The sequence below is a fragment of the Erpetoichthys calabaricus genome, chromosome 2 (assembly GCF_900747795.2).
Source record: "Erpetoichthys calabaricus chromosome 2, fErpCal1.3, whole genome shotgun sequence".
Lineage (NCBI taxonomy): Eukaryota > Metazoa > Chordata > Cladistia > Polypteriformes > Polypteridae > Erpetoichthys > Erpetoichthys calabaricus.
Genome location: NC_041395.2, coordinates 107,054,498 through 107,080,000, shown reverse-complemented (window position 1 = coordinate 107,080,000; position 25,503 = coordinate 107,054,498). Strand labels below are relative to the sequence as shown.

The 25,503-nt window shown below is 39.6% G+C and overlaps 2 protein-coding genes across 3 annotated transcripts in view; both read left to right on the top strand.

Moving 5' to 3' along the window:
* fnbp4 (formin binding protein 4) overlaps nucleotides 1-7,117 on the top strand; it is a 39,771-nt gene extending 32,654 nt beyond the window's left edge. The window contains exons 9-17 of the mRNA XM_028794278.2: nucleotides 253-380; nucleotides 490-594; nucleotides 821-954; nucleotides 1,879-2,048; nucleotides 2,421-2,704; nucleotides 2,794-2,935; nucleotides 3,048-3,247; nucleotides 3,341-3,501; nucleotides 6,536-7,117. Coding sequence (XP_028650111.1) covers nucleotides 253-380; nucleotides 490-594; nucleotides 821-954; nucleotides 1,879-2,048; nucleotides 2,421-2,704; nucleotides 2,794-2,935; nucleotides 3,048-3,247; nucleotides 3,341-3,501; nucleotides 6,536-6,626 — 1,415 coding nt within the window. The 3' untranslated portion in view covers nucleotides 6,627-7,117. The remainder of the gene's footprint in view (nucleotides 1-252; nucleotides 381-489; nucleotides 595-820; nucleotides 955-1,878; nucleotides 2,049-2,420; nucleotides 2,705-2,793; nucleotides 2,936-3,047; nucleotides 3,248-3,340; nucleotides 3,502-6,535) is intronic.
* Nucleotides 7,118-14,416: 7,299 nt separating this feature from the next.
* The window catches only part of agbl2 (AGBL carboxypeptidase 2), a 51,321-nt gene continuing 40,234 nt past the window's right edge, over nucleotides 14,417-25,503 (top strand). For both annotated transcript variants that reach the window (XM_028794277.2, XM_051922427.1), the window contains exons 1-2: nucleotides 14,417-14,503; nucleotides 19,440-19,524. In XM_028794277.2, the coding sequence (XP_028650110.2) occupies nucleotides 19,489-19,524 (36 nt within the window). In that variant the 5' untranslated portion in view covers nucleotides 14,417-14,503; nucleotides 19,440-19,488. The remainder of the gene's footprint in view (nucleotides 14,504-19,439; nucleotides 19,525-25,503) is intronic.

Below are 25,503 nucleotides of genomic sequence, written 5' to 3'. Positions count from 1 at the left end.
GTAGAGAACTATGCCTTCTGATTTGGAGGTGCTGGCTGTTAGTACACTTGAATCACACCTAGCCACAAGAGCTTCAGTTATGCACCAGATTGCATTAAAATTAAGCCAAGAAGACCACATCATCTGCAAATAGCAGAGCCATCAGACTTGAATAAAACAGGGTGATTCTTTATTGCCAGAGATCCTAGTCTGCCACAGATTATGCTATATTTTGTAAGGTTGGGTACTAAAAAAGTGTTTGTTTGATTGTAGGTGTCTCGAAGACAAATGAGAAGACACTGGAAGAAGAGCAACAAATAAATTCAGAGGTCTTTCAGGAAAAAGCAAAAGCCAGACCTGCTGTAAAAGAAGAAGAGGATGATGAAGACGTAGAACTGAAGGTACTTAACTGTTTTTTTGTGGTTTTCTGTGTGAATTATTTAATGGGTGTAAAGAGCATACTGCTAGCTAACTTGTAGGTTTATTTCCGGTAAAATGTGTATCTTCCAGTTTCAGATTGGAGAACTTGCAAATACATTGACCAGCAAAATGGACTTTTTAGGAATTAATAAAAAGACCATTTCCAACTTTCAGCTGCTGCTCCTGCAGATTGAGGTAAGCATGAGGATTGGGTAGATTTCTAAATTAGATGCTTTTTAGGGTGGCATGTTAATGCAGTGGCCTGTGCTGCTGCTTCACATGTCTAGCATGCGGAGTTCTGTTTGTGTTTTTTTCTTACCACATGCCTAATGTTATGTGCATTAGATTTATTGATTGTCTATTGAACTATTTGAACGAGTGGACCCCAATTTTTTTTTTTTTTTCTTTTTCTCCATTTTAGACCAGAATAGCGGATTGGCGAGACGGAGCACTGAATGGAATTTATCTTAAGCGCAAGCTACAAGAAGCAGCCGAACAAATAAAACACTATGAAATAAACGCCACTCCCAAAGGCTGGTCCTGCCACTGGGACAGGTACGATATTTGTAACTTTTTAATCTTTCACCCCCATCCACCACCCTTTTCCCAACATTTGACACCTGAACTTTGGCATCGCCAACATAGACGACGTGGCCCTTGATTTCCATAAACTTCATTGGGGGGTAGAAAAGCCCAGATTATTCAATGTATCAATAAGCCACAGTGCTCTTCATGGACCTGTCTGTAATGTGGCACAAATCAAACACTGGGACAGTCCAAGCTAAATGACTTTCAAAATGGCATTTTTTTGATTGGGAGTGGAGCCATCCTTTTGGACACAGTAGCTTTAGAAAGGTGGCAGGTTGTGCGCTTGCGCCGCCTTTGCGCTTTGCAGGACATTTCTTCGGCAAGAGATGTACATGGAAACGAGACAGCCCTGAGGAAGATTTCCATGGTCGCCTTAAAGAAGATACCTGAAAAATCTTTGCTGGAGGTGCAGGTCAGACCACTTTATTTCTTTACTCTCTTTATTTTTCTGATAACTTTAAAAAAATGGCTCCTACGTTCAGCCTGACTATGCTTTTTAACCTGTGTGAAATGCCTTTCTGTTAATTTTCTCTTTTTTTTGCTGTGATCATAAATCCATGAAAGGCTTCAGGTTTTTCTTCGTAAAGCAGCAAACTCTGTGGCCTGTAATTTGCTGAGGTATTTTGCAGAAAGGTGGGTCCTGTTCTTGTGCTGCATATAGAAGACAAGCTGTGTGTTACAGCAGTAAAGCGGGAGAGCTGCTGCTCCTGCATCCTTGGAATTCCTCTGGGTAGCAGCACCTTGGACACCACTCAGGTTACCCAGTGAAATTCCCCCGCTCTATTCATGTCAGCCTTGCTGGTGCTTGCAGAAAAAAGCGCAGCCAGGCAGGCTTCAGATGAAGGTACTTCCATTGGCTGAGAAAGCCTTTGTTTTTGTTTCTAACTTCAGGGACCACAGGCGTTATTTCTATGTTAACGATGTGACCAGTGCATCACAGTGGGAGTTTCCTGATGTGGAGGAGGAAGAAGAGGCTGAAGGAAAAGACCCCAGTGCTGAAAAGAATGTCAAGAATGAGGGTGATGGCCATGTATCACCTGAGCCCCAAGTCCTTCTAACAGGTCAGTTGGTTCATCTTTTGGTTGGGAGATATAGCACACGTTAGATATAGCACAACATTAACAGAGACTTGGAATATATAATTAATTTTCTTGTTTAATATCAAACTGGACACCACACTTAAGAATACGTATATACTCTGACAGCCACACGGCTGTTTTTGGGAATAGTTCAGGGCATGATGCTTTATCTGCATTGTTTTTGCTTGCTAAAAAGGAAAGAATAATCAACAGTTACAGGTGTTCTTCCTTGTATATGAGGATCTCACTTTTTACTTCATAAATCAAAAAAACACTTAACAGGATACGAGTTCTATAGTGCTTTCTTCACATTTAATTTGAGGATACTTAATTAGCTTCTTTTTTAACTTTTAGACAACAGCAGCTATCTATGCCTTCCAACTGTGACCCCTAGTCTACCTGTGCAGACATATTGGACTGTACCTCAGCCTCCACTACCACCTGCTTGTGACCCCCCTCCACCACCTCCGCCCCCACCCGAGTCCCCTCCACCACCACCTCCCCCACCAATAGGTGATGACACAGAGATTGAAGAGGTAGAAATGGAAGAGGAGGAAGGCGAACCTCCAGCTCCAGGAACAGAGGAAGATAATATGCACAGAGCACCTCCAGCCCCTGTTGTGTCCAGCAGCACTAAGGTATCCATTGTAACCTTAAGGAGAACATATGTCCTTCTTAAACTGGTAGAGCGTGTCTAAAGCAGTCTTGAATGACGTTTTGTTTTCAGGACACAGACTGTGTGGAGCCTTCAGCTATACCGTCAAGACCTGCTAAAAGAAAAGCTCCTTCTGTCAGCTCGGGACCACAACAAAAAACTGTTACAATTGGTAGCAATCCCATCCTCTACAGCCAGTCTGCAATAGTGGCTGGTAAGTAAGAAATGTGGCAGAGCTTGTAGGATTCCTAGGAATGTCTTTACTAATCTGCTTAATGCACATGTGCTGACTCTGATTCTGACAAGACTAAAATTTGTTTTCATAGCTCCAGTAGCTAGCACACCGGTGTTTTGGGGTATGTCTGCTGGAGTCACCCCTGTCATCAGTATGGACACCACCACAACAGTGGTGCCACCTACAGTCACACACACGCTTTCTAGTAAAACATCTGCTTCAAACAGTTCAGATCCACCAGTCTCCAGGTCTCACCCAACTGAGAAATTGAAAAAGCTCAAGAAAGAAAAGGTGAGGCTTGTGTGTTTTTCTGTGGTTGTTGGGGTGTTTGGTGATGCTTTTATAACTTCTTGATACTATTGAAATGTTTCCAAAAAACTCCAGCCAGCTAAAAAGACCAAGACCAAGATGCCATCTCTGGTTAAGAAGTGGCAGAGCATTCAGCGAGAGCTTGATGAAGAGGAGAACTCAACGTCCAGTGATGAGGATAGAGATTATGTTAATCAGAAACGTATAGAGGAGTGGAAACAGCAACAGCTTGTTAGGTAAGATTTCAGAACACAGTATTGCTTTACTGGTGGGTGCCTTGGACTTTTAGAGGAACCTATGAATTGAATGTGATTTAGTATGCACCAGAAATGTCATACTGCTGTATTTCCTGACTTTAGTTCTGCTTAATTGCATTTGCTGGTGTTTCTTTAAGAAAAAGATCACACTTTCTAAGAAAAAGTATATCTGAAAACCTGGTGATGCCTTCATTATTTTGCATAAAACGGACAATAATAATGAGACTATGATCCCACAGTATTACATTTTAAAGGTGATTTTCAAAGAATTATTGCTGAAAGGGTCTTGAAAAGGTGATATTTCATTGTATAGGCTGACCTCATTTAGTTGAGTTCTTCATTGTTTATGTTTAGAGTGCTTATGCAGACTTACAAATACAACAGTAAAGCACAAAGCCATACAATATTTACATGCTAGTCACATAGAACTAGCTAAATAAGACAGTTTTTAAATATAATAAACTTCATGGTAACAGGAGTCTTGGGTAAGAAAAGATATGCCTAGTAAATAATGGAGGAGATGAAAAGAAAGTTTGGCCTAACAGCATTTATGGTGAAAATCAACTTACTTCCGCTTATTTAGATAGACTAGTTACTCCTTCATTTGTGCAATTACTCTCTGGTTCATCAATACATTGTGCAAAAATTAGTCAGCTGCACTGTAGATTAATTATCTGAGTACTAAGCAATATTTTTCACCTTTGTTGAAAACACCCATCACGTATACTGTCTCATTGGCTTTCTTATGGGGGTTTTATTATGTAACACCTAAATAAAATAGTAGCCTATGATAGCCTACTTATGAGTCTGTTAAAGTGTGGTGTATGAAACGTGCATGTGGATAACCAATGAAGACTGCCAAGATGCATGAGCTTTTTCTCTGCTGCAGAGCAGTGATGACATTCTTATTAAAGGACATTTTTGAGTTTAATATCTTGCCTACGTTGCTCATTGAGTTAATTGACAATGCTTCCTGCATTACCACCAAGTGACCTGTTTTCAAAATTTAATTAGGTGGATAACATATTCCGCTATTAACTGATCATTTATATTTTTGAGGCAGTTAATGGCTTGTTTATTAATCATAAAGGCAATTTGGATGGAGAATATCACACCATATAGTAGATGCAGTGCTGCAGAAAGTATTCATAGTATCCTCTTTTAGAAAATTTGTTACAATAAATGGCTTCAGATCTTTAGACAAAATATGGTATTATATAAAGGTAATTGGAGATAACAACATAAAACACCATTTATAAATTCGATTTTTTTAAATATATTTATCCAACATCTGTATTGCCTATGTGAAAAGGTACACCTTAGTAACTCGCTCAAAAAGCTGACCAACGTGAACTCATAATTAGACTCTCATGACTGAGCACAGCCAGTCCTGTTGAATCTAAACCTCACCATGAAAGTAACATTGTCCCCACATGGTTTCTAGAAGAACACCACGCCTCAATCAAAAGAAATTCCAAAAGAAATGAGGGGGGAAATGTTATTGAAACTTACAAATTGGAAAAGGGTTGCAAAGTCATTTCTGAAGCCCTGGGACCCCACCACACCACAGTGAGAGCCATTATCTTCAAGCGGAGAATATTTAGCACGCTGTTGAATCTTTCTAGGAAATGCAGCCCTGCCAAAGCTAGCACAACAGCACAGTGACTGCTTAGGCAGGCTGCTCTTAGAAAGAGACTCTGTAGAACTGGGATTTATGTTAGAGTGGCAAGGCTGAAACTTCTGCTGTCCAAGTGCAGCCTAGGTGCTTGTCTTGCATTTGTAAAGAAACTACCTTTTTGGAATAATGTTCTATGGACAGACTAGACAAAAGTAGAACCCTTGGGGCGATGCAATTCTTGCTATGTTGGGCATAAAACTAATACACCATTTTTCAGTAAGAACAGCATACTTACAATAAACCATAGGGTGGTAGTGTGATGGTGTGGGGATGCTTTGCCCACTCAGGACCTGGAAGACCTATGGTTATTGATGAAATCCTGAATTATGCACTTTACCAGAATCTTCTTAAAGAGACTGTCAACTTTCTGTGACTTGAAGCTGATCTTCGGTTGGGTTATGCAGCAGGACAGTGACCCAAAACACTAAGGCATATCAGCAAATGAATGGATTAGAAGAAACAAAATTAAAATTTTTTGGAGTAGTGTGGTCAAAGGCGAAGTGGTGACTCTGATGCTAGGGATCTGCACTGGCAATTGGTAGGTTACTGGTTCAAATCCGGTAAATGCCAGTAGTAATTCTGCTCAGTTGTGCTCTTAAGCATGGCCCTTAACCTGCAATTGCTCCGTCACGGGTATGATACTAACCTGCGTCCAGCCCTGCAAGCAGGTCCTCGAAGGGAGTTTTTCTCCAGGGAAAACTTAGGGGTTGGTGGCAGGATTGGCACTCCAGCCACCTCACTCTTCAAACTAGTGTGCTGCTGTGGTGTCATCCAATGCATGGCTGTGCTCATGGCAATGCGCTGTTTCAGTTCATGCTCCCAACCTCCTCCTCCTGGTCAAAGTCCTAACCTGAACCCCATAGGGTTGCTGTAGCAAGACCTGAGATGAGCAGTTTCTGCTCACAAACCTACCAATGTATCTTAATTAAAGTGGGCTGGAATATCTGAACATCAATGCAAAAGATGTTTATATCAAAATCGAGGAGGAGTTCAGTTGTGATTTACACTACTAAAGGTGCTGCAACTGAGTATTGAAATTGTGAGGTCTATTACTTTTTCAGATATGTGGTGAAAGAAATTATTTAAAAGTGTATTATTGTGTGTTCACTCAGGTTCTCTTATTGTAATGTTACATATCTAAAGGTATAAGGCCATTCATTTTGCAAAATATTTTAAAATGAATTTGAAGAAGGGGACAAATTTTTCCATAGCACTGATGTAAGGGATCACATTATTATTTAAGATGATGCAAGTTTTCTTCCATTTTCTGTTGCAGAATTAAGTTGTGTATGTCTTTGAATTATGCATTTATGGTATATTATTCCCTTTCAACAGTGGCAAAGCTGAGAAAAATGCGAACTTTGAAGCTCTTCCTGAAGATTGGCGTGAACGGCTGAAAAGAAAGAAGCTGGCCCAGAACACGTAACTGATGGCGCACTGGACTGCAATGTAGTTTTCTTATCATAAACATGGGTGACTCCAGAGTTTTGTTCAGGCCCAGCAGGCATTTTTTTTCTGTTGGTTGTAAATGGGTTGTGTTTGATACACCACCCATCCATCACTCCACTCCATAACCCTTGGCCATACATGAACACAATTTCTGTATTCCTTTAACTTGGAATATAAGTAAGTACTGGGTTAAAATTCAGTAGATCTGACACAACCTTGTACTGATGTTTTTAAACTCTTCTATTGTCGTCAGTATTCTGCCATCTGTCCTGTCTTGTGCACTACATCTAGGACTTCTACATGTACTGCAACTTTGATGTCCTGGGGGGGGGGGGGTCAGTCGTTTTGTATTAAATTTGTGAATGTAGGATGGATTCTAAAACTCATGGTTCTTTCTGTTTTGAGAGAAGTGATATATCCTGATGCCATGTTCATTTCCTGAAGTGTGTTTTCCTGCACTGTCCACACTTTTTGTTGTGCTGGGAGTGCATTTTATAAGGAAAAAAGAAACCTGGTTACATATCCTATTGTACTTCTAGCTCTGTTTTCCCATAGTTGTCTAGCTCACTGGGGGCAAACATAAACAGCGATTACTTGTACAGAAGCCCGTGACATTTTCTAATTGAAACTTTGTATATTTTGTATATAATTACTCAAAATAAACTTTAAAAAAGACTTTTGTTAAATTAAAAAAAAACATTTGTGTTAAATGATAATTATGCTAACCAGTCTTTTACCACAGTCTATTATGTAAACATTAGTTTTGACTTTTATACTAATGATTGTTGTGGTCAAAATACAATCAAAAACTCAAAAGAAGGAGTATTCTAATCCATTTGATCTGAACTTTTAAGTCCAGTCATAATCAAAGGGGAACAGTTGGCCTGAAATATATAGAAACCAAATTGGGCACAACTGGAAAAGGAGTCCACCAAGCCTATAGTGTATCTCAAGTTAGCTCTTGGACATATAAAGGAAATTTGATTTGAGATTGGTTGGGTTATGTTCTTTTGTATGTTACTGATATCAGGTGAGTGGAAAAAGTGAGGAAGTTTTTTTTTTTTTTTTTTTTTTTTTTTTTTTTTTTTTGAAGGACTCATGATCAGGATAAATGAATATATTGCATGTGCCACTTCGCATAATAAGGACCAAAGCTATGTCGACTGACCTAAAAAACTGCTAAAGATGTCTTGTATATTTTTTTTTCCTGACTCCTTGAATCCTCATGGAACAAGATGGCAAATATGGAAGAAGGAATTTCATTGATAAAGTAGGGAAATTCAGCATTCATTATTGTGAAAAGGAAAAAGAAAACCCGGCTCCTCCTAAACGTTTTTTTTTTTCCAGCCATGGGCAAAAAGAACAAGTCAGTTGGCTTTATTATACAAACGTGCCGCTTGCTAACTGATATCATGTGTTCAAGCTGGAATGCTTCTGCCTTATTACAAGACAAGGCATTAATATAAAGAACCAACAGTGGAGAGAAAAAAGTGAGGAAAAGATGTTTAAGATACTGGAGCGGGCATTTAAAGGCACAAACATTAACTGGAGACACTGGCCAGCTGTTAACTAAAGGACCTACCAAGACTAAAAAACCGCCTGGACTTTACAAAATCATTAGTCATTATTTCTTATTTTTTGATGGAAGCACGGGGCAGAGTGGTGGCTCTGAGGCTAAGGATCTGCGCTGGTATCCTGAAGGTTGCCAGTTCGAATCCCCGTCACTGCCAAAAGAGATCCAACTCTGCTGGGCCCTTGAGCAAGACCCTTAACCTGTAATTGCTCCAGGGGCGCTGTACAATGGCTGACCCTGCGCTCTAACCCCAAGGGGTATACGAAAACTAACAAATTTCTAATACGAGAAATCGTATAAGACGAAATAAAAAAAAAAAAAATATATATATGTTATGTATTGACAACCATGATGAAGCTTAGTACAATTACAGGTCAACATTTGAAGGCTCTGGAGCAGCCCCCACTACACAAAGGAGCCATCTAAAATTGTTTTTGGCTTTCTTAAGCCCCCTATTGGCCCAATCAGACAAATACAAAATAGACTGGACCATGTGTAAAAAGCCACACTGCTGCTGCACTGTGCAGACCAGTCACTGCTCAAAAATGAAATCCGTTTTAGTAAACCTGTCCTATCATAACTGATCTGCAACTCTGCTTATTGGCAGTCTACCCATCAAGAGCAAGTTCATGGAAAACCAAAGTTTGAAATTCTTCATGTAGCAAGTTATGTGTGAAACCTATTTTCCCAGTTACTTCGCAAATAATCCTGCTGTTACATATGTCTACCTACTAAACCTGGAAGTGCCAACAGTGCTTTAGATGTATACAAGGATCCCATTTCTGTGGCCTATGCTGTGCCACTGTCCACTCCACACTTTAGTTCTGGAAGTTGGTCCAACATAACTAAGGATCCTTTAAAGAAATGCAGGTGAATCTGTGGGCAAACATCTCAAAACATTTGGTGAGGGCTGTTATTGTGTATTTGTGCCATGCCAGGCATGCATATATCACAAAATAATGTATGGTGTTTATGTCCTCTTAAGTGGATTGGTGAATCTAATGTGGCCTGTTTGCATGGTAAATGTGCCATGTACTACATATATTGGTGTCCCATTTGGGGTCTGTTCATACTCTGCTCCAGATGATGATGATGATGTGTTTCTCTTCTCCTTTGATAGGAACCACCCTCTCCTTATTTTAATTCTTTGCCTCTTCCTGTCTCATGAAGTTGATGGCAAAGTGCTTTGTGTTGTCTTTTCTAAAAATAACTTCCAGAACTAAAATGAAGCCCAGATTCAAGTTTTTCTTTTCAAATCTACACATGAATGCCATCTTTAGTTTGATGTTTTTACAGCTGCTGCTTGCAATTCTTAATGTAAAAACTGAACATTTTTAAGGCATTCAGTTGAATGTGTTGCAAAGTCATGTCTATCCTTTACCATTCATTTAATTTTATAACGTGCCAACATCTTTCATTCGGATGTTGTTTTTTTTTTTTTCTGCCCTTTTGTTGAAAGTGTATCAACATCTGTCTGATTGGTGAAATTCCATTTGTTCAGAAAGTGGTAAACAGCCCAAATAATACATAGCTCTCGCTGAGGCATCCATACAATACAGCCTCATACAAACTTAATCCTATATAGAGGCGTGGGAGGTTGGAGCCTCCTCTGGCAGCACTGGGCACAAGAAAGGAAAGAGCAAATGTGTAGTACCACTCCTTCCAGGGCCACTTCTGTACATAGCCACCAGCCAACTTGGAATCACCATTTAACTTAATTTGCACGGCTTTGGGGGAGGAAAACCCACACAAACCCAATCCAAAGGTCAAATAAAACCAAGTTTGCAGACCTTCATGGATTATTATTCCATGTGTGTTATGGAAGTCGACAGGCCTTCCCCGACTGTCTCTCCGCCTGACGCCATATATAGTTAATTAAAATCAATTGGCCACTCGGATAATAATTTGATGAACCCAGAGAAATTATGCCCTGAGCAGTTGATTAAAAAGTAGCACTTTGAGAATCGGGCACAATCCCAACTAAATCCACCCGAATATTGATTAGTCCATTTCAAGCAACCAAATTGCTCCCAAATACATTTTGAACATCTGATTGGTCCATAAATTGGATTAGTGGGCTGGGCCAGAGTGTATAATTTTGAGAGCACTTTTTCCAATAAGCTAATGTCTTATGGAGAGCAAAGCATTTAAATAGATTTCTTAAAATACAGTGAACGGCAGGAAGAAAGATTTGGCGAAAGCATATTTGGATATACAGTACTGTGGAAAAGTTTTAGGCAGGTGTGAAAAAATGCTGTAAACGAAGAATGCTTTCAGAAATATAAATAATGATTGCTCACTTTGCATTTTGTAAATTGATAACAATAAACAAACAAAAGAAAAATCTAAATCAAATCAGTATTTGGTGTTACCACCTTTTGCCTTCAAACCAGCATCAATTCTTATAGGTACACTTGCACGAAGTCAGGGATTTTGTAGGATTATAGTCAGGTGTATGATCAACCAATTATACCAAACAGGTGCTAATGATCATCAATGTCACACGTAGGTTGAAACACAGTCATTAACTGAAACAGAAACAGCTGCGTAGGAGGCTTAAAACTGGGTGAGGAACAGCCAAACTCTGCTACCACGGTGAGGTTGTGGAAGACAGTTTCATGTCATGGCAAGATTGAGCACAGCAACAAGACACAAGGTAGTTATACTGCATCAGCAAGGTCTCTCCCAGACAAAGATTTCAAAGCAGACTGGGGTTTCAAGATGTGCTGTTCAAGCTCTTTTGAAGAAGCACAAAGAAACGGGCAACATTGAGGATCGTAGACGCAGTGGTCGGCCAAGGAAACTTATTGCAGCAGATGAAAGACACATCAAGCTTATTACCCTTCGAAATCGGAAGATGTCCAGCAGTGCCATCGTGGGACCCAGGTACACCCATCTACTGTCCGGAGAAGTCTGGCCAGAAGTGGTCTTCATGGAAGAGTTGCAGCCAAAAGCCATACCTCCGACGTGGAAACAAAGCCAAACGACTCAAGTATGCACGAAAACATAAGAACTGGGGTGCAGAAAAATGGCAGCAGGTGCTCTGGACTGATGAGTCAAAATTTGAAATATTTGGCTGTAGCAGAAGGCAGTTTGTTCGTTGAAGGGCTGGAGAGCGGTACAATAATGAGTGTCTGCAGGCAACAGTGAAGCATGGTGGAGATTCCTTGAACGTTTTGGGCTGCATTTCTGCAAATAGAGTTGGAGATTTGGTCAGGATTAATGGTTTTCTGAATGCTGAGAAATACAGGCAGATACTTATCCATCATGCAGTACCATCAGGGAGGCGTATGATTGGCTGTATGTTTTGGGTTCGTTGTCCTGCTGCAGAATAAATTTGGGGCCAAAGTCATTAAGAGCTATCTTCAGCGTAAAGAAGTAGCAGTCCTGGAAGTGATGATATGGCCCCCACAGAGCCCTGATCTCAACATCATCGAGTGTGTCTGGTATTACATGAAGAGACAGAAGGATGTGAGGAAGCCTACATCCACAAAAGATCTGTGGTTAGTTCTCCAAGATGTTTGGAACAACCTACAAGCCGAGTTCCTTCAAAAACTGTGCAAGTGTACCTAGAAGAGTTGATGCTGTTTTGAAGGCAAAGGGTGGTCACACCAAATATTGATTTGATTTAGATTTCTCTTTTGTTCATTCACTGCATTTTGTTGATTGATGAAAATAAATGATTAACACTTCCATTTTTGAAAGCATTCTTTGTTTGCAGCATTTTTTTCACACCTGCCTAAAACCTTTGCACAGTACCGTATGTGTTGCATTATTTTTTCCTTTTCAGGTAAAACATTACAGACAGTGAAAAGCTGTGTCTGAGTACATCTGCAAAGAAAAAGAAGAAACATTACAAAGGTTTTTATTCCACGATGAACAAGAACTAATGTACAGTTATGGCCAAAGGTTTTGAGAATGGCACAAGTATTGGTTTTCACAAAGTTTGCTGCTTCAGTGTTTTTATATCTTTTTGTCAGATGTTTTTATGGTACTAAAGTATAATTACAAGCATTTCATAAGTTTCAAAGGCTTTTATTGGCAATTACATTAAGTTTATGTGCAGAGTCAATATTTGCAGTTTTGGTCCTTCTATTTCCAGACCTCTGCAATTAGCCCTGGCACGCTTTCAATCAAATTCTGGGCCAAATCCTGACTGATGGCAGCCCATTCTTGCATAATCAATGCTTGGAGTTTGTCAGAATTTATGGGTTTTTGTTTGTCCACCTGCCTCTTGAGGATTGACCACAAGTTCTCAATGGGATTAAGGTCTGGGGAGTTTCCTGGCCATGGACCCAAAATTTTGATGTTTTGTTCCCCGAGCCACTTAGTTATCAATTTTTTCCTTATGCCATGGTGCCCCATCATGTTTGTCACCAAACTGTTCTTGGATGGTTGGGAGAAGTTGCTCTATGAGGATGTTTTGGTACCGTTCTTTATTCATGGCTGTGTTCTTTGGCAAAATTGTGAGTGAGCCCACTCCCTTGGCTGAGAAGCATCCCCACACATGAATGGTCTCAGGATTCTTTACTGTTGGCATGACACAGGACTGATGGTAGCGCTCACCTTCTCCGGACACTCTTTTTTCCGGATGTCCCAAACAATCAGAAATGGGATTCATCAGAAAAAATGACTTTACCCCAGAAAGTGTCCGAAACAATCAGAAATGGGATTCATCAGAGAAAATGACTTTACCCCAGTCCTCAGCAGTCCAGTCCCTGTACCTTTTACAGAATATCACTCTGTCCCTTATTTTCTTGGAGAGAAGTGGCTTCTTTGTTGGCCTTCTTGATACCAGGCCATCCTCCAAAAGTCTTCACCTCACTGTACGTGCAGATGCACTCACACCTGCCTGATGCCATTCCTGAGCAAGCGCTGCACTGGTGGTGCCTAAGAACACAGTCATGAATAAAGCATGATACCAAAACATCATCCGAGAGGAACTTCTCCCAACCATCCAAGAACAGTTTGGTGACAAACAATGCCTTTTCCAGCATTATGGAGCACCGTGCCATAAGGCAAAAGTAATAACTAAGTGGCTCGGGGAACAAAACATCTAAATTTTGGGTCCATGTCCAGGAAACTCCCCTAATCCCACTGAGAACTTTTGGTCAATCCTCAAGAGGCAGGTGGACAAACAAAAACCCACAAATTGTGACAAACTCCAAACATTGATTATTCAAGATTGGCAGCCATCAGTCAGGATTTGGCCCAGAAGTTGGTTGACAGCATGCCAGGGTGAATTGCAGAGGTCTTGAAAAAGAAGGGCCAGCACTACAAATATTGACTCTTTGCACAAACTTGATGAAAAGTCAAGCAAAATGACACCTTCTATTGGCTAGCTAAAAAGATTACAATATGCAAGCTTTCGTAGGCAGTTTTAAATCGGGATTGTCTTTCCATACATTCTCATACATTTTTTCATTCTTTAAAAGCTATATTTATATTTTTCTTGCATGTTTACAAAACGTGAACTGACATCAGTTCAGTTACAGCGAAAATACTTTCTGCCCTGCAGATACCCCACCTATGCATTACTATTTTCAGCACCCATTTTTGCTTTACTTCTTAGGCTGTGTATTCGTCCGTCATTGGTCGATTTCCACCGCATTGCCCAATTTTATCATCAACGGGGTAGCAGTAGCGGTGACTGGCAGGTCATTAGTTGAGTGAACTATAATCGTCTGTAAAACTAGCACGTTTTAAAATTTAAAATAAATGAATGAGGCTGTGTGACATTTCACTATCATTAATCCATCCATCCATCCATTTTCCAACCCGCTGAATCCAACACAGGGTCACGGGGGTCTGCTGGAGCCAATCCCAGCCAGCACAGGGCACAAGGCAGGAACCAATCCTGGGCAGGGTGCCAACCCACCGCAGCACTATCATTAAGTTGGAAAGAAACAGACCAGCTTTCATAGGATAAAGAGGTGTGAAAATGCATACGCGATTTTAGTTTTTACTAAATCTTTAACAACTTCAATAAAAATATCCCAATTTAAGGATTCATGCTTCTGCATTTTTATTTCACGTACCACCGATTTAAATATACCCCAACCAGGCGTGGAACAGGCACGGATTTTACTACCCAGACGCCTTTTCGCAGTTGCCTGTTTCCAATTGGATGAGCAATATCCAATAGAAGGGCGAGTTCTCTGATAGGGCGGAAGTGCAGTGTATCTTGGAGACGCTGTTGCTTGGCTGCCTATTGCTTAGCGACGGGCCGCGCGAACAGTCGTGGACGAAAGCATTGATTTCCAGACTCCGGTCGATTAAAAGTAAGTATTGGCGTTGCTTTCTCCGGGTCGGACAGTCTTTGCGTTGATGGTTTTACTGGATTGATGGGTTGACTTTAATGCCTTTTAAATGAATCATAATTCTTTATGGATACTAGGTTACTGTATATGTGTATTTCCCACTCTTTTAGTACACTACATCACAAGTTACGGACAGCGCACGTTTTCTTTTTGGCTACACCACCCGGGTTCGTGAACAGTACTTGCCAGCTACAGCTGTGTGGTCGACTGCCTCAGATGTTCTGTGCAAGTTCCACCAGTACAGCATAGCATTTTGATTTGTAGGCTACTTTGAAATATTGTGTGTGAGTTATTCCTGAAAATTCTTTCTGTATTTAAATCTGTTATGGGGCCCATCTTGTGGCATTTATTGTGCCCCTAAAACTGCTAATACTACCTCTGCCTAACCAGAGGTTAAGGCTCGACAAAAATAAGAAAACAATCGTCTTTGCCTCGAGGAAGGTTGTACAGCTCAGCGGACACTTCTCAGCTTTCACTCAGTCAGTACTGTTAGATTTTAATGTTCTCTAGCGCTTATCAACCTGGCAATTAATGAACCAGTCTCAAGTTTTATAGAATACTCACAAGCCTGAATTGGATTAAGTAGGTTTGATAATTTTATGTTACCATAAGTATTCCAAACTGAGAATGTGAAGCTTTGATCAGGAGTTTAATCGTTATAGTGAGCTGCTTAATCCGCAGCTTCATATTTTCAATTTTCATATTTAAGTTCAATATCATTTATAGCATGTTTTATGGAAGTTTAGGTTCAGAATTTTCACGTTTTTTTCCTGGCACCATGGAAATATGCAAAGGAGAATTATTTATACAGTAAACGAATCTAAAATACAACTAAACCAAATACATTGTATATACAAACACACACAGACCATTTGAAAATGATACACTCAATGAGCAAATAATTCAGGGACATTATAATAATACAATTTGCGGCATGGATTCCTCAAGATGTTGCCAGCTAGTGTCGAAGCGAAATTGTCAGGACTTTACCTGAAATGAAGGCCCTAGGAGTCAGAGGATAATCAAACAGAGTATATAGCTTTATTGCAATAAAACAATAACACGGACTCAACCCAATTCGGCCAAATCGAGCTGTGCCCCGGACATTCCAAAAATGGCAGTTTTTATTATCATTTCTTATCACTCTGAACTCGCTCAAAACAGCTCATTTCTGACTCCTTTTTCTGTAGCTAGCCTGTCAGATTCTTCCACAATAACCACTATTACCTTTATCTTTTGTTATTGGTCTGTACTTTTCTGCTTCTCTTATTTTCTAGTCAGCCTTGAGTTTGCAGATGTTCTCTCTTTCTCCACCCTTGGGCTGTCTTATCTTATCACTTCCCTTCCTTGGTCTTCGAGCTAGTTTATATTGGTGGCTAAAACTAAGCTTTAATTAAAAAAGAAATATGGCATGTGTCTTTATTTAACAATTCGTTCAGCAGGCCTGACTTGTATTAATATTTGACCTAAGGTTAATACTTATTTATTTTTCTATATTTATTTATGCTAATACATGAATATACTAATTTTATTTTCCATACAAGTTTTCTGTATTTTCTGTATTTAGATAAATTAAAATCGTAATTGAAATACTCTCGGATTATAGGGTGTTTCTTACCAGGTTATTTTATGTACTTATACAGTAAGTAGAAATCCAGGATATAAGAATAATAAAATATAATAATATAATTATATATACATATATATAGGAACAGTATACTATTTCCTCCTTCATTACACCATACTAAGGCCTCCTTTTGCTCTCAGAGCAGCCTCAGTTCTTCATAAAATGGATTCCTCAAGATGTGCTGGAAACATACATACCTTTGAGATGCTGGTTAATGTTGACATGATTGTGTCTCGAAATGTCTGTAGATTCATCAGCTGCACATTGCTATTGCAAATCTCTCATTCTACCACATCCCAAAGGTGTTCAGCTGGATTTAAACCCAGTGACTGGGAAGGCGACTGAAGAGCACAGAACTTATTGTCATGTCCCTGAAATATGTTTGAGACAACCTTGACATGGTGCATTATCATGCTGGAAGTAGCTATCAAAAAAGGGGTAGATTGTGGCCATGAAGAGATGTACATGGTCAGCAGCAATACACAAATAGACCGTGGCATTTAAGCAATGATTGATTGGTATTAACGGGCCCATTAATACCAATACGAGTATGCCAAGAAAACATTGTCTACACTATTACAATAATACTACCAGCCTGGACTGTTGACATGAGGTAGGTGTGGTGCATGGATTCATGCTATTGGTGCTAAATTGTGATCCTACCATCTATGTGCCTCAGCAGAAATCAAGATTCATCAGACCAGGCTACGTTTTACAGTCTTCAGCTGGCCAGTTTTGGTGAGTCTGTGCCCACTGCACCCTCCACTTTCTGTTCTTGGCTGACAGGATTGTAACTCGATGTGGTCTTCTGCTGTTGTAGCCCATCTGCCTCAAGGTTTGATGTTTTGTGCATTCTAAGATGATTTTCTGCTGACCACAATTGAACAGAGTGGTTCTCTGAGTTACTATTGCTTTTCTGTAAACTCAGACTAGCATGGCTTTTCCCTCTGACCTCTCTCATCAACCAGGCATTTCTGCAGAACTGCCACTCACTGCATGTTTTTTGCAAAATTCTGAGCAATATCTAGAGACTGTTTTGTGTGAGAATCCCAGAAGATACTTAAACTAGCCTGTCTGATGCCAACAATCATGCCACAGTCAAAATCACATATTTTCCTCATTCTGGTGTTTGATGTGAACATTGCCTGAAGCTCTTGACCTGTATCTGCAGGATTTCATATATTGTGCTGCTGCCACATGATTGGCTAATTAGATAACTGCATGGATAAGCAGCTGTACAGGCATTCCTAATAATTTGTTCAGTTAGTGCAGAGTTACACCTGCAGTATACAGTAGTGTTTTACTTTACTTGAATCTGCTTGTCCCTGCAAAAGAACAGCTTGTTTTATTAGACTTTATTTGTGCCCAGTTTTTTTTCAAATATGACGGTGGTTTGGACAGTTTCCACCATATTACATCATTGGATAGGTTTACATGGCGCGGAGGACAGCTAATAGCTTCACAGTTTATTGGACAGCAGAATCATGTCCAGCAGCTCTGAAGGCTTGCTGTCAGGTTGATTGTTGATCCTAAATTGCACTTTATGAATGTGCCATGTGGTGAGCTGACTCCTGCCTGGCACTCTTTGCTACCAGAATACGAATTGGAAAATTGGGATTTGAAAATAAATGGATGCCCACCTTAGTTTGGTTACTTTAGTGTTTTTAAATGGTTCAGCCTTTCAACTTCACTTTTGATGGTGGGTGACAGGCAAAGTTGACTAATTTTGCTTGCTGCCTATATTTAAATTTGAGCTCAGAGAATGTGGGAGTGAGATTCAGTAGGTATTAAAAAAGTAGTACTTTAAACTTACACTTAATTTAAAAAGAAAAAGGTTTAAGCAGGCCCTTATCTAAATTCAAAAAACAAGGCCATAGCAATGTGGGTCCTGTTTGATGCTTGCTTTGATAAGTCATACTTCTGACATACCATTACAGTATGAGGGAGATGCCGGCTATTTGAGCTCAGGGCTGGTGAGCTTGAGGAATAAGTACAGTAGCTAGCTTGTATTGTGGTAGAGAATTGCCCAGGTGTCCTTTACCCATAAGTTGAAAGTGTAACATTATTTTCAGGACTTTTGCAGAGCAGGATGTGAGTAATTCTGAAGTGATAGCTGGGGATGAGCAGTCCCAATGTGCCATCTCAAAACCAGTCCCACTAAAGAGGAAAGTAGTGATGATGGGGGACTCAATAATTAAGGGGATTGAAACCAAGGTTTATTTTTTCTGCACGTTCATGTCACTGGCTCTGATTCCCACAACTCACTTGATATCAGAGGCAACACCGTCTGTATTCAATTTCCCCACCTCCATGAGCTCAAGTCGGGGCTCTTCCCAAGTTCGATGGCCTTTACCCAGGCCAGCACTGATGTCTAGTACTAGTAAGTGCTAGTAAACGTCAATGCTAGTAAGGTTGACGTTACAAATAATTGCTTAATCAAGAATATAATGGACTAATATATCTTCGTAATTTAAAAGCCACTATGCACTGATGATTGTTTTCTTGTGGACTTCTTGACTCTTTAAGCACAGCTGGTTTAATGCCCAGTTTCTTAGACACTTAAGCCATGATGATAGCTCATCAGTGGCTGATCAGAGGCAAGAACCCCGAGTGATGATGATTGGTACTGTTCTGATTTCATTCTGTTTATCTGTTTAAGGGATGATGGCATGGTGTCAAACTTGTCAGTGCTGCTTCTGTAAAGCTGTAAAGTCCTGAGTTCATATCCCAACATGGATACTGCCTGATACTGGTTTGCCTATTCCCCACTGGATACATTTTCCTCCCACATCACAAAGATGTGGTTAATTTGTGATTTAAGATTTCCCTAGAATAGGTAACTGTGAGTTTGCTCTGTGATCAACTAGCAACCTGTCCAGAATTGGTTTCCAACTTGCACCCAGTGTTGCTGCAATAGGTACAGGCTCCATATGACAAGTGGCCTAGAAAATGGCTGGATGGATGTTCAGAGAAAAAAAAAATACTTTGGATCTTAATGAAAGGAAACACGATTTCAGATTAATCTCATGTAATGTTTGACACCATTACATCTTTCTTTCCAGACACACCAAAAAGAAAATCTTTAAGTGGACTGGCATGATAAATGAACAGTGATTTGGAAAGAAATGCTTATCTTTGCCATGTCTATCAATCATTTACATTTTACCATTATTCATCTTTTAATTCTATCTGCTCTCCTGCAGACCTTATTGCTCACTAGAATTAGTCATTCTGAAACTCTCACAAATGACCAAATCTGCTTTCCTCTAGCTCTGTTCGGCCCCTCCTGTAGAGATTTGCTGTGTTGTCCAGGAATGTCATGTGCCCCACACTGGAGACCAGCACTCCATGGATGGTGAGTAGTGCTGTGGTTCATTAAGTCTGATACCAATCACATCAAAAGTCTCTAGGTGGGTTTGGTTAAAAATACACAAGAGATTCATTGAGAACTTAATTGTGAAAGAGTCTCTGAAGAGGCAAATGACATGCTTGTAATCATATGTATATGTTTTTGTTGCTGCTAGTGTTTACTTTGAAATAGTTTTAAAAATAAATGTAGATTCTTGTTAAAGTTTTGAAATTCACTTTGTTGCTCAATGTCACTTTGGCCTCTTAGTTTTTATGAGCTGAGAGCATTTTTATTAAAGCTGCTTGGTAACCAGGAGGATGTGAAAACAAAATAAAAGACTTATTTGCTCCATCCAGGCTTGTCCGAACAAGTGCAGAGATTTCTTTTTAACAGGAAAGAGCCAACCTGCTTTGTCCTCATCCCATTTCCCAGCAGTATTCTCACCACTGTCATTCTCTACAGCCATGACCTGTTTCCCACAGCTTCAGGCTTATTACTAATGAGGGGGATTTTCTATATATACACCTAAGCCTGGGGCCCACCTTAAAAATGATATAGCCAGCATGTAACAAAAGACTCTTGTCAGCTCTTGGCTATTTAATTAAATGAGACCCTCATGCAGAACTGGTCTTGGGTTGCTTGCCCTTCTAGATTTACAGCAGAACATCAATATTCTGGGCTCTCTAGCTGTCACATAAATCAACAGAGGCAATGTTTTGATTTACAGAATGGTGCAGACTTCTCATCGGGCCTCAGCTCACCCCTCTTGGCGAACACCCTGTATGTGACTCTGCAATGCTGGCTAAATACAAGGTTTCCTTGGGTCCCTTTAAAAGGCCCATCAAGCCCTTGCATTCCTTCTGTATTGATAGCCCAGCACAAGTCGGCTGTGTATTCTGGCATTCTGGCTTTGCATTTTCAGAATGTTTGATTGTAGTGGCACTCCATGCAGGGCTGTAACTTGAAACTACCCCTCCTGTCTACACTCTCTTTGTCTGTTTTCTTTGTTGAACCTAGAAGCCTATTTGTTAGGTTCTAATTTTATCTACTGTGCAGGGTATCCATTCACATTCGTAGTGTATAGTTGCAAAGAAATGTTTGGATTTCTGCCTTCATTACCAATAACAATGTGGTATGATCTTCAACCATACAAAGACAAGTACAATCTGCCTAAACTAATAACACACTAACAATTCTTCTTCCTGTCATTGTTAAATACATGTTTAAGTACTCAGCATCCAGGCTGGAAAAAGTACATGGCCCACTATGCTAGTGACTTCTCCAAAAGCTACTTGGAGTCCTGTGTTCCAGCTCAATGAAGTGAGAGGTGTGGGTTGTCCTATGAGAGGCACACAAAGTTTGCTCACTGGTTAAGTCTGCCTTTCTCCTTAAATATCTGTTCATGTAAACAATCAGTAGCGTTTACAAGAAGAATTTTAGAGATGCATAAAGTTGGATCAGACACGAATTGTCTACAAATGGAGGCAATGAGAAGTCAAGTAAAATGACACTTTTGATTGGCTATCTAAAGAGATTGCAATATGCAAGCTTTTGAGGCAGCTTAGGCCCCTTCTTCATGCAAGTTCCAGTACTGTCTCCCTAGAAGTGGGCATCCTTCAAAGATCATGACAAGTATACTGTGTTGAAGGAAGTGAAAAAAGAACTGTAGAGTAACACCAAAAGACCTACAGGAATCTCTAGAACTTTCAAAACTATATGTTCTGTCTGCTGTAAAAAATAAAATACTGAATAAGAATGATGTTCGTGGAAAGACACCATGGAGGAAACCACTGTTTTCCACAGAAAACATTGGTACTTGTTTAAATTTTTCAAAACACCATCCAGATAATCCATAAAACATTGGCAGGAATGTGTAACTCCTACATTTGGGGGAAAAAAGCCCTGCACACCAACACCAATGAAACATGATGGAGGGAGCATAATGGTTTGCGGCTGATTTGCTGTCTCAGGATCTGAACATCTGGCTGTCATTCAATGAATGCATAATTGTATCAATACATTTTAAAAGAGGCTTCAAGGGTAGTCCATCACCCAAAGCTTATTAGAAATTGGGTGATGCAACAAGACAATAACTCAAAACTGTAAATCATAAATGTAATGACTTGAACAAAAAAGTGTTACCAGGTCCAGCTCTCAAATGAACTGAGATGACATGGCATAACTTGAAGAGAGCCCTTAATAATAATAATAATACATTTTATTTATATAGCGCCTTTCCCATGCTCAAGACACTTACAGAATATAATAAAGAACGGCAGCGTATACAGTATATAGCATTGTACAAACCAGATAAATAAAGAAGATTAAGACAGTGAATTCTGAAAAAAAATACAGACAACATACTTGATGGTCTAGCACACACACACAGGTTACATTAGCATCTTGACAGAGAAGTAAACTGAGAGAAGGGTAATAAAGTCAAATAGAGCTAAAAGCCTTCCTGAACAGATGAGTTTTGAGTTGTTTTTTAAAACAATTCAAGGGTCAGCTTTCTGACCCTTCACACAGAAATATCAATCTGAACAGTTTGTAATTAGGAATGGTCTACCATTCCTCGTCTATTCTGTAAGTCTGATCAGCAGATTTAGAAAATGTTTGGAGGAGATTTTTGCTCCTAAAGGATGTTCTGTTATTTACAAGGATTTACATAGGTACAGTATGTGGACTGTAAGCGAGAATGCAACAAGAAGTACAGTTGTTTATGTGTCACTAGTAATAAACAGATTGTGTTGTCTATTATTGCAATTGAAGGATCAGGCCTCATCTTTATCAGCTGTTAATGAAGACATCCAGGTAATTCTAAAGGGTTTTCCAATCTTTGTGGCATATCTGTATCATAGTGGGGAACCATATCTTGACACACAATGCTGCTCTTATGGTGGCCCTCCATTCCATACTTGACTACATCAGAATATAACTGAGGAGTTTTCATATATTCAAATGCTCTGAAAATTTTTGGATTTACCATTTGTAATGCTCCGGTTTCCTCCCACAGTCCAAAGACATGCAGGTTAGGTGCATTGGCAATCCTAAATTGTCCCTAGTGTGTGCTTGGTGTGTGTGTGTGTCCTGTGGTGGGCTGGCACCCTGCCCAGTTTTTGTTCCTGCCTTGCGCCCTGTGCTGACTGGGATTGGCTCCAGCAGACCCCCGTGACCCTGTGTTAGGATATTGCGGGTTGGAAAATGACTGACTTACCATTTGTAATATCCCAGCTATCGACTTTGTTTTGTTTATGTGAACTTCCACTTGGTGTTTTAGTGTAGAGGAAATTCAATGCTGTTCATTTACTACTGACTATGCACAAAAACAATTACGATTTAGCTTGAATTTTTTTTTAATGAAATTGATGAGGAAACTAAACTTATTAATCTCGTATCACGTCTCACCAAACGGAATATGATCCGGTTGTTATTATTATGTTATTTGATATTGTTGAATGAGGTGAGAGGTCATTGTGACATTACAGCTTGCAAGTTTGGATGGTGTTTTTTTTTTCTGAGTTTTCCTGCTGGGAGTTACCATTTCAAAGAATGCTCGTGACATTACCAACTGGGAAATGTGCACTTTTCATCTCTCCAATAGCATGTGAATTTCAATCAAGTAAATGTGCGGCAGTGTTGTTGGGTATAATCAGGTGGTTGGGTTTGCAGTGCCCCATGTGATTTCTACTGAGGTCAGGAGGTAGCAATGGGCTAAGATGTTTACTTTTGTTCTACTATTTATTTATTCTCCATTTAATTTGGTTAAATTTTAACTATGGTACTGACATGCTAAATGAAAAAAGGTATTTGATTAAACAGAGCCTATGCTCCCAAATGAAAATCCTCTGTGAGTTTGGTAGACACTGCAAAAAGAAAACTGCACAGTGATTTTATAGTGCATTACCATGCCGCAAATTCCTCTGAATCTTTCTCACTGCCACTCTGTATTTTCTGTTTGTTGTACTTTTTTTCTAATAATTCATTCATTATGAAAAGAGTTAGTGAAGGTAAAAAGTTAAAAGAATTGACTATTTCCTTTACTAGAGAGTAGGTTAATTGGGGCATTGGCATGAAGTAGGACAGCATAATGGTCCACTAGTAGGGCTGCTGCCTTGCAACAAGGAGACCGAGATTCACATCTTGGCTGCCTCTGCACAGAGTTTGCATGTTCTCCCCGTGTCAATGTGGGTGCTCTGCATTCCTCTTAGAGTCCAAAGGTATGCAGGTTAAGTAAATTGGCCCTACTGTGTGTGTGTTCACCCTGCAATGGACAGACATCCTGATTGTTCATATCTTTGGTTAACCCTGGATAATTGGGTTAACCAAATGAATGATAATAATAATACTTATAATAGTTCTTTACATTTGTTTTGCATGGCTTTAATCCCTATATGGGCCAGCAGCAGACTTTTCAACACAGATGGTTGGCCTAAGGGTTGTCTCCATCATACATTTAATCCAGATGGATGGATAGTATGAAGGAGACTATCAATATCTGTCAAATGTGCAGTATGCGTCGTGTTCAATGTGGATGTAGCCTGAGAGCTAACACACCCTGAATGTATTTATTAGACTGTGGGTTTGTTCCTACTTTTCATTATAAATGGGATTTAAGATTTTTAGTTCTGGTTCGTTTTACCCTGGGGTAGCATGTAGTTTAGATAGATTAGATGTTAGCTCACTTACATTTTACATTTACATATATTTGCTTAATGACTTCTAAAAGAGGTCAAATATAATCGAGTAAACATCACTCTTGGGACTTTTTCTGGCTGTGTTTGGCCTAATTACACAAGAAAAACAAAAAAAAATTCACTGCTCAAAAATGTTTGTCTGATTTTTGTCTCTTTGCTGTTTGCTTGTGTTGAGAATGCTTTCATAAACACCTTCCTTTTGAACTATATTGTAAGCGCCTCATTTTCCTCCTCCTCATTTTTTTCACTTTCTTTTAAATGGTTGTAGATTACAAATTATTGACATGTAGAGCATCAGGGGCAGGGTACAGTGGCAAAGTGGCTATACAGTAGCTGCTGTCTCACAGCTCTAAAGTTCAAGGTTCGTTGCCTGTACCTGCTCGCTCTATTTGTGGAGTTGGTAAATTCCTCCTTTGTGCAGTCTGTGTGAATTTTTCTCTGGTTACTCTGGTTTTTCTGTCACATCCAAAAATGTGTGTATTGAGTTAATGGGTGATTGTAAATTTGTCCCATGTGAGTGAGTATGGGTGTGTGCCTGAGTATGTCATGTGATGGATTAGAATTCCTTAAAGGACTGCATCCTGCTTTCAGCTTAGGGGCTGATGGGTTAAGAACCAGCTGACCCTGAACTGGATAAATGTGTGTGTGTATATATATATATATATATATATATATATATATATATATATATATATATATATATATATATATATATATATATATATATATATATATATATATATATATATATAAATGGATGACATTTGTAGTCCAAACATAATGTAATGCTGTGGTTTAAATTCAGTACATCACACCAAATGGTTTGTCCTCTGAAATATTTACAAAATTGGTGCTGGCAGGGCCACCGTCACCATTATGGCGATTTAGGCATTTGCCTAGTGCACACATCATAATTAGGAGAAAACCAAGCCGCATGTGTTATCTATTGAACAGTCGGTGGGCACACTAACAAGCTTAGCCTAGGACACAAAATTACCTTGCACCGGCACTGGGTGTTGGGTATTTTACCAGCACAAAATCATTTGGCACAGTAGCCAGTGCAAAAGCAGTATACACATTCTTCTGTAATGCACCACAAGACAGCTTAATCTCTTTTTTAGGCATGTTTCATTGACATGTATTATGGCCATTTGTTTAAATAAAACACCAAAAAAAGAAATAAATCATACCTCTTCATGTCGAGCGGCAGTGTCTCCAGAGCCTCAAATTTTCATATTAATTTCACAGAATGGCAGACTTTCTGCACAATAGGTTATTATGTAATTGA